This window comes from Lipotes vexillifer, unplaced genomic scaffold (assembly GCF_000442215.2).
Source record: "Lipotes vexillifer unplaced genomic scaffold, Lipotes_vexillifer_v1.1 scaffold1442, whole genome shotgun sequence".
NCBI classification, from domain to species: domain Eukaryota; kingdom Metazoa; phylum Chordata; class Mammalia; order Artiodactyla; family Lipotidae; genus Lipotes; species Lipotes vexillifer.
This window is the reverse complement of record NW_006797379.1, coordinates 2,478,689-2,486,847: the sequence shown is the minus strand read 5'-3', so window position 1 is coordinate 2,486,847 and position 8,159 is coordinate 2,478,689. Positions and strand designations below refer to the sequence as shown.

The 8,159-nt window shown below is 40.7% G+C and overlaps 1 protein-coding gene across 9 annotated transcripts in view; it reads right to left on the bottom strand.

Moving 5' to 3' along the window:
• The window catches only part of ADGRG2 (adhesion G protein-coupled receptor G2), a 71,416-nt gene that overhangs the window by 12,770 nt on the left and 50,487 nt on the right, over window positions 1-8,159 (bottom strand). For all 9 annotated transcript variants that reach the window (XM_007469316.1, XM_007469324.1, XM_007469318.1 and 6 more), the window contains 8 exons: window positions 6,000-6,171; window positions 5,643-5,799; window positions 4,006-4,149; window positions 3,253-3,375; window positions 2,559-2,604; window positions 2,337-2,440; window positions 1,427-1,548; window positions 11-73 (listed from right to left, as the gene is read on the bottom strand). In XM_007469316.1, coding sequence (XP_007469378.1) covers window positions 11-73; window positions 1,427-1,548; window positions 2,337-2,440; window positions 2,559-2,604; window positions 3,253-3,375; window positions 4,006-4,149; window positions 5,643-5,799; window positions 6,000-6,171 — 931 coding nt within the window. The remainder of the gene's footprint in view (window positions 1-10; window positions 74-1,426; window positions 1,549-2,336; window positions 2,441-2,558; window positions 2,605-3,252; window positions 3,376-4,005; window positions 4,150-5,642; window positions 5,800-5,999; window positions 6,172-8,159) is intronic.

Sequence of the window (8,159 nt, the reverse complement as noted above, 5' to 3'; positions counted from 1 at the left end):
CACCAGGTCCAGCAGCAGCAGAGCCGCACACAGCTGGATGAGGATTTTGGAAGGGTAATCCCTCCGGATCTTTCTAAAAGGAAAGGACAAAAAAAGAATTAGCATCACGATCTGCCAACGTTTATGTGAACACATCTGTGTTCTAAGCAATTTATTTTTATTTTTTGGTAAATGTCTATATGTATAAATTTCCTCTCTTTGAGCGTGTTTGTGTGTGTGTGTGTGTGTGTGGGGAGGCATTAAAGCCAACAATAATAACAAAGGGAAAATCGAAACCGAATCATCTGTGATAACCATATGGAAAATTCATGTTTCTATTTCTGTGGAACCTTTTAATACATGCCGACTATTGACCCATCCTTTCAAATAGTTTGTAGTGGAATCTTCTGAGCACCCACCTCCATTTCTCCCAAAATACTTCTAGAAGCATTGTGCTGCTTCTCATACAATAGGATCCTCTATTCAGATCTTCAAAAAGCCAGATTCTCCTGTTATCTTATGTTAGTAGTTAAAATGAGATCATGGAAAGAAGAGTTCAAACCATAGCTAAATGAAACAGCCATAGGAAAATACAGCTAACTGATGACATGTACATGTTTATGCATGTGAAATTAGATCTGGTGAGATCATTCTGAGTAATGGTTGGCCTTATAGTAATTTAGTCTCATTAATCATATTTCCAAAGGTCCACTAGAAGATCTGTAGTCACAGCTGGACCCTAAGTTTGGCACTAAAGGTAAATTTGTGCATTTCCTGATCAGTGTCCAAAATCTAAACCCCAGAACTTACATATTATTTCATTTAGTTAATGCAATAAAAGTGCCTATATTTCTTTTCCGACAGAATTTATTGGAATCCCCCCCCAGAAGTGACCAAAGGGACCCTTCTGATAAACCAAGAAGGAGATGCTGTCATTTGGAATGTCATTCTTGCTTTGACCTACAAAGCCACACTCACTGAGTATCTGTATTTTTCAGTGACACGTGATACCCTTTATTCTTCTTCATCCCCACACCCATTAATGCATTTAATCTTTTGTGTTTGCTCAGTATTATTTAGAAACTTAACATATTAAACACAGCTCTTGTGCTGTACATGGAGCTATGCTCTATTTCACATTGCAAGCTCTTGGGTTTCGGGGTCTGCATCCATCTTTCATTTCTCACTTAATGTCAGCTAGGTACCAGGCATCATTTTAGGGTACAAGGATGATTAAGACACAACCCCCGCCTTCAGTGAGTGCACAAACTAGTGGAAGGAAGGAAGTATATAAACCAAAAAGTCCCATGAAGTTTTACATATAGGTGGCCCCACTAGATGGGTGGACAGGATAAGCTAGGCCAAGGAGCATGCTTAATTAATTAATATACTTTGGCAATTGAGGTGCCATGTCATATAATCCAAGTTTCCAGTTGTGGATACTCACTCAAAGGCTATGTAGGTTACAAGAGTAACTGACAAAAAAATTGATGAAAGCCCACAACCAATATAGGTGATAAATGTCAGGGCCATTATCTGAGCCGGTGGCAAGGATGTTCGAGACAAGTCCTGGAAAATAAAATATTGCTTTCAAGACCAAATATTTTAAAATAAATAACAGAGTCATAATTTACATTTATTGGGTATTCAGGTACCCATCCATAGTTCGTTCAACAAACCTACAAGATAGGCGCAATTATTATCATCATGTAAAGATAATAAAACTGAGGCCCAGAGAGGTTAAGTAATTTGCCCATGGTCACACAGCTACAAAGTAGAGGAGCCAGGATCCAAATTCAGGTCTGGCCGACTCCAAAGCCCATGTACTTGATCACTGCATTATGGTGCACTGGAAAAGCACCAGGCTAGAAGCCAAAAGACTTGAATTTGGCTTCTGGCTCTTATATTTCTTAGTTCTATGACTGTAGACAATTACCTAACAAGTGAGTCTTACTTCTGACTTCACTGAAAATAACAACTCCCTATTCTACCTATCTTGCTGGATTGTTGGGAAGATTAAATAAAATAATTTATGTCAAATGTTTTCTAAAATTTTAAAGTGCATTACAAACTATTTTTATTACCCATTTTAATCTGAATTCCCTAGTCCTCTTATAGCTATCTTAAAAAGAAAAACTTAAAGGTAAAAGTAGAATGCGAAAAAAACTTCTATGTTCAAGTATTTTCCTTCAAGTCCATTTGCTTATTAGAAGAGTCATTTCATTGGTCTATAACTTTGCCACAATATCATGAAACCTGCTGATCTATCAAAGTTATCCATCAGATTAGACATCATGGTATGATGCCCAGCTAACCCTCAGACCCAAATCTAAGGCCAGGTAGAGTGGGGATATTACCAGTAGGACGCCGAAGCTTGTAAGGTGGCTACAGGTACAGGTGGTTTCATTTAGCCTCCTGTCTTTGACAAAGCAGCCATCAGATGACCAGCCTCCTCTGCCACCTGTTGGCATTGGAAAGAATGTCTGCCCCGTCAGCAAAGCCACTGCACCAATCACTGCTCCTCCTTGCTCCCCCTCCCCTTCCCACTCAAGACTGAAAAAGCTATGTCTGGAACCTACCATTTCTGCCCAAGTCCCAAAATACACATCTCACTGTTAAGTCATCCTGTAATAGAAAGATAAACTACAAATAATTAATTTACAGAACTGAAAAAACTGGGAAGCGATTAGAAAACAAAACGATATTTTAAAATTTCAGAATCTCATTCCTGATTTTAGGAGAGCTCTTATTTTACACTGGTCTCTAGAAGCAAGTGAGTCTCATATAGGTCAGCACTTAAACTCAGCAATCGTGCATAGGAATCACCTTGAGGCCTTGCTAAAAGGCACATTCTGATTCAGTGGGTCTGGGGTGGGGCCTGAGAGTCTGCATTTCTAGCAAGTTCCCAGGTGATGCTGATGCTGCAGGTCTGCAAACCACACTTTGAGCACCAAGGTCACAGATGATGCTCAATGTGAACTGAACTAAGATGCTTTCTCTTTGGAGGTGAGAATCAGACCTGTAGCCGCAGATATAAAGCACTGAAAACTGGCAAGAAGAGCTTGCTTTTTACACTGCTCCCTCTTGGAAATTAGGAAGGCAGTTATTAGGCATGCTAAAACCCAACAGAGTGACTATGTGATTCTTGTCTTACACACTGCCCTAACTGGGTCTAAGGTTCTGCTGAATCTACTTTTTTCGGGCAAAGTCTTACAGCCATAGTTTGCATGAGGTGTTTCTGGTCAATGAACAGACCAGACAGGCCCCTCCCACCTGGCTCCGGTGGACGTGCTTTAATGTAACCGTCACGTTTCTTGTCAAATTCTTGACTGTCAGGTTCGCCACGCTCGAGGAAATGACATAGCTGATCAGAGAGAGGTTCTCCAAGGCAGGGTCCTAGCACACCAAAGAATCAACAAGATGGCAAGGGAAAATGAAATGTTATCAGAGAATTTTAGAGCTAGACGGGACCCTAAGGACTATTTAGTCCACATTGTTTATTTTACAACCTAGGTCAGGAATTCGGGGGCAGGGAGTAAAGTGGCTTTCCCAAGGACCATAATGAGAGGCAGAGCTTATTCCACTATACAATGCTCTAAATGCTGAGCTAAATTTCACAGATTGACACAACGAGACCCTCACGAATCTTAAAGGGAACACAACATTAAGCCATTTAAGCTGTGTGTTCCTGAGCAAGTTACTTAACCTCTCTGTGCCTCCATAGCCTCATCTGTAAAACCGGGATAATAATTCAATAGTTCCTCCCTCATGATGTTGTTGAGAGGATTAGAGTTAACATTTCTAAGTGCTTATGATACTGCATGGCAGTTGATAAATGCTATGTGAGTGTCAGTTATTGTTATTTATCCTCAGCAGCATCATTAGGTCCTGTTGAAAAATAAACTACAACTTTTCAGCAATTCATGTGGCTTATAGCAGGCTTAAGAATATGTGAGGATTAAAAGAAATAAAACTCCCACAGTCCCCCCCAAAACCGAAACCAAAAGCAATTAGAGGCAACTTTACCTGAAACAGGGCAGGTGTTTCAAAAAAGTTGAACTGCACCCTGGAAGCCAGCTCCACATCATTAGCTGGTAAATTACTCATCAGCGAAGAAGGCAGAGTAATAACACCAATACTGTTCTCAGGAGCCTGAGTTTCCAGAGAAACCTGAAAATCAAGTAAAAGATCATAAAGATGTCTGGGGCTAGTATAATGAAGAGATGGAAAACACAACACCTAATTAAGACGGAGGATCCTGTAAGGGCATTTATTTGTGGTGTCTCTATGTACAATTGGTTCTTCTTGTTTCTCTGACTGCTATGAAATTAGAGGATGTGTAAAAGGGAGATGAGGCCTCGGAGCAGGAAAGGAAACATTTTAAGGATAAAGGATATACAGAAACAGTCAGAAAGTGCAGGATACTATATGTCAATTACATCTCAATAAAGCTAGGGTGGGAGGGGAGAAAGTTCAGGATAACTGCAGAGCCCAAGGAGACCACAGCAGCAGACACACCAACTTGGTGACCTGTTAGGGCAAAGTCATCATAGAACCACATGCACTAAACTTGTAAAGGGAAGACTAGACAAATTAAGTTTAAAGGCGAGACTTGGTTTTACTTGCATGTTTCCAGTCCCCAATCCCTCTAAAAGAAAACACTAGAAGCAGGATTGATATACAGCACCACTATTCACACCAGTGTAGTTGTAACGCTTGTTAAAATATTGAAATGGGGACCTTCCCTGGTGGCACAGTGGTTAAGAATCCGCCTGCCAATGCAGGGAACGTGGGTTCGAGCCCTGGTCCGGGAAGATCCCACATGTGACGGAGCAACTAAGCCCATGCGCCCACAACTACTGAGCCTGCGCTCTAGAGCCCGCAAGCCACAACTACTGAGCCCACGTGCCACAACTACTGAAGCCCGTGCTCTGCAACAAAAGAAGCCACCGCAATGAGAAGCCCGCGCGCCGCAACAAAGAGTAGCCCCCACTTGCCGCAACTAGAGAAAGCCCGCACGCAGCAACGAAGACCCAATGCAGCCAAAAATAAATAAATAAATTTATGTATTAAAAAAAATACTGAAATGGGTCGAAAAGTAGCTGGTTCCAAACGTAAAATAGATAGCTAGTGGGGAAGCAGCCGCATAGCACAGGGAGATCAGTTCGGTGCTTTGTGACCACCTAGAGGGGTGGGATAGGGAGGGTGGGAGGGAGACACAAGAGGGAGGGGATATGGGGATATATGTATACATACAGCTGATTCACTTTGTTATACAGCAGAAACTAACACACCACTGTAAAGCAATTATACTCCAATAAAGATGTTAAAAGAAAAAAAAAAGAAAAAGCGAAGCAGCCGGTGTCCCTGCTCTCTCCCAACTGCCTAGAACCTGCTGGACACCTCCCCGACTTGACTGCCCCCCCTCAACTTCCACAAGCCAGCTGCTAAAGGGTTAACACTGGGCACAATGAGGACCTCTGAGATCCTGCTCCAGCCAAGACCAATGTCCTTTTTTTGATTCTGTGGCGCCCCATTGTTCTAGATGTTAAATATTTTGAATATCACCCCTGAGTATAGCAGTAATTGCCTCAATCATGAAGTACACAAGGACTATAATCATATACAAAAAAAGGTCTTTTCCACAATAAATTAGGATGTACCTGAAGATTTGCAGGGTCTTGGGCAGCAAAAGTAGTTGTGTCAAAATTACTGGCATTCACTCTGATCACAGCCAGAGCCAAAGAAGGGGAGGTCAGACTTACGGTCTTGGTTGAAAAATTCAGCTGTAAGCCAATGTCATCCACTACTTTTAGCAATCTGTAAAGAGAAGTAGCCGTTCAAATTCAGCACTCCCACTTTGTTTTCCCCAGTCTAAGCAGAATATTGAGTAGAAACTTAACAAGTCATCATGAACCTCATACGTGAGAGAAAAATACTTGGCTTTAATTAATCATATAGAAGCATCATTATCATTAGAGGGTCCCCTCTCATGACCACATCAGTTTGCTAAGTCATACCTTTGGGCCAAAGGGGCCAGCAAGGTGGGCGGGGAATGAAGGAGTCTGCTGACTTGGTTTATCATTTGTCCTGCGAGGTTAGGCTCCAAGCTGCCTAAGGAAAGAACCTTCTCCATCCGGGACACTTGGTTCTCAAGCTCAGAAACACTGACGCTGCTGGTGTGAACAATTTCTGTAACAGAGAGCCAAATCACTTTCTGAACACATAATGGAAAAATCACTAATGAAGAAACACGCATAGACTCTGTGACCTAGCAAACCCACTCCTAGGTATTTGCCCCAAGGAGATGAAAACCTGTCTTAAGAAGACATGTTATTTAAAAAAAAAAAAAAAAAAAAAAAAAAGAAGACATGTTCATAAATGTTGATAGTAGCCTCTTTCATAATAGTCCCAAACTAGAAACAACCCAAATGTCCATCAACTGGAGAACGAGGAAACAAACTGTGGTCCATCCATACAGTGGACTATTACTCAGTAATAAAAAGGAATGAACTGCTGATAAATGCAACAACATGGACAGGTCTCCAGCAGTCCAATGTATTATGTTACATGAAAGAAGCCAGACTCAAAAGGCTACATACTGTATGATTCTCTTCATGTGACATTCCAGAAAAACTGAAAGCATAGAGAAACAAAACTTATCAGTGGTGCCCAGAGGCTTGGGGTAGTGGGTAGGAGTTGACTACAAAGGGACACAAGGGAACTTTGGGGATAGTGGAAACGTTATATATCATGATGGTGGTTACGTGACTGAGGGCATTTATCCAACCTCGTAGAACTATAAAAATTTCATTCATCTATAGAACTGGATGAATTTTATTGTAGGTAAATTATACTTCAAGAAACCTAACTAAAAAAAAAAATGTAAAAGTACATTAGTGTATTTAGTGTATATTTGTACAAGCATAAATATACATGTATTTAACTTACAGCATGAATACAGAACTTTATGTGGGTAACTAAAAGCTCTTTTTGTGGAAAGGAGAATATTATGAAATCAACAGCTGGACTACCAGCTGCAAGCCTGATTTTTTAGTAGTGTTTTTAATTGGGATACAATGATATAAACCTGTCTAACAACAAAGAAGTCTCTCTTTTAATTTTATTGAAGTATAGTTGATTTACAATGTTGTGTTAATTTCTGCTGTACAGTAAAGGGACTCACTTATACATATATATATATATTCTTTCTCATATTCTTTTCCATTATGGTTTATCACAGGATATTGAATATAGTTCCCTGTACTATATACAGTATGACATTGTTTATCCATTCTATATATACTAGTTTGCATCTGCTAATCCCAAACTCCCAATCCTTCCCTCCCCTACCCCTCTCCCCCTTGGCAACCACAAGTCTGTTCTCTATGTCTTGTGAGTCTGTTTCTGTTTTGTAGATAAGTTCATTTGTGTCATATTTTAGATTCCACATATAAATGATATCATATGGCGTTTGTCTTTCTCTTTCTGACTTACTTCGCTTAGTATAATAATCTACAGGTCCATCCACGTCGCTGCAAATGGCATTACTTCATTCTTTTTTTTTTAATTTTTATTTATTTTTTGGCTGCATTGGGTCTTTGTTGCTGTGTGCGGGCTTTCTCTAGTTGCGGTGTGTGGGCTCAGTAGTTGTGGCACGCGGGCCCTAGAGTGCGTGGGCTTCAGTAGTTGTGGCGTGTGGGCTCTAGGGCACGCGGGCTTCAGTAGTTGTGGCACACGGGCTCAGTAGTTGCAGCACGCAGGCTCTAGAGCGCTGGCTCAGTAGTTGTGGCGCATGGGCTTAGTTGCTTGGCGGCATGCGGGATCTTCCCAGTCCAGGGATTGAACCTGTGTCCCCTGTATTGGCAGGAGGATTCTTAACCACTGCACCACCATGGAAGTCCTATTTCATTCTTTTTAATAGCTGAGTAATATTTCATTGTGTGTGTGTGTATATATATATATATGTATATATATGTATAAAACACATTTATATAAAAAAACATATCTTCTTTATCCATTCATCTGTCGATGGACATTTAGGTTGTTAACATGTCTTGGCTATTGTAAATAGTGCTATGAACACAGGGGGTGCATTTATCTTTTCAAATTTTAGTTTTGTCTTTGTATATGCCCAGGAGTGGGATTGCTGGATCATATGGCAACTCTATTTTTAGTTT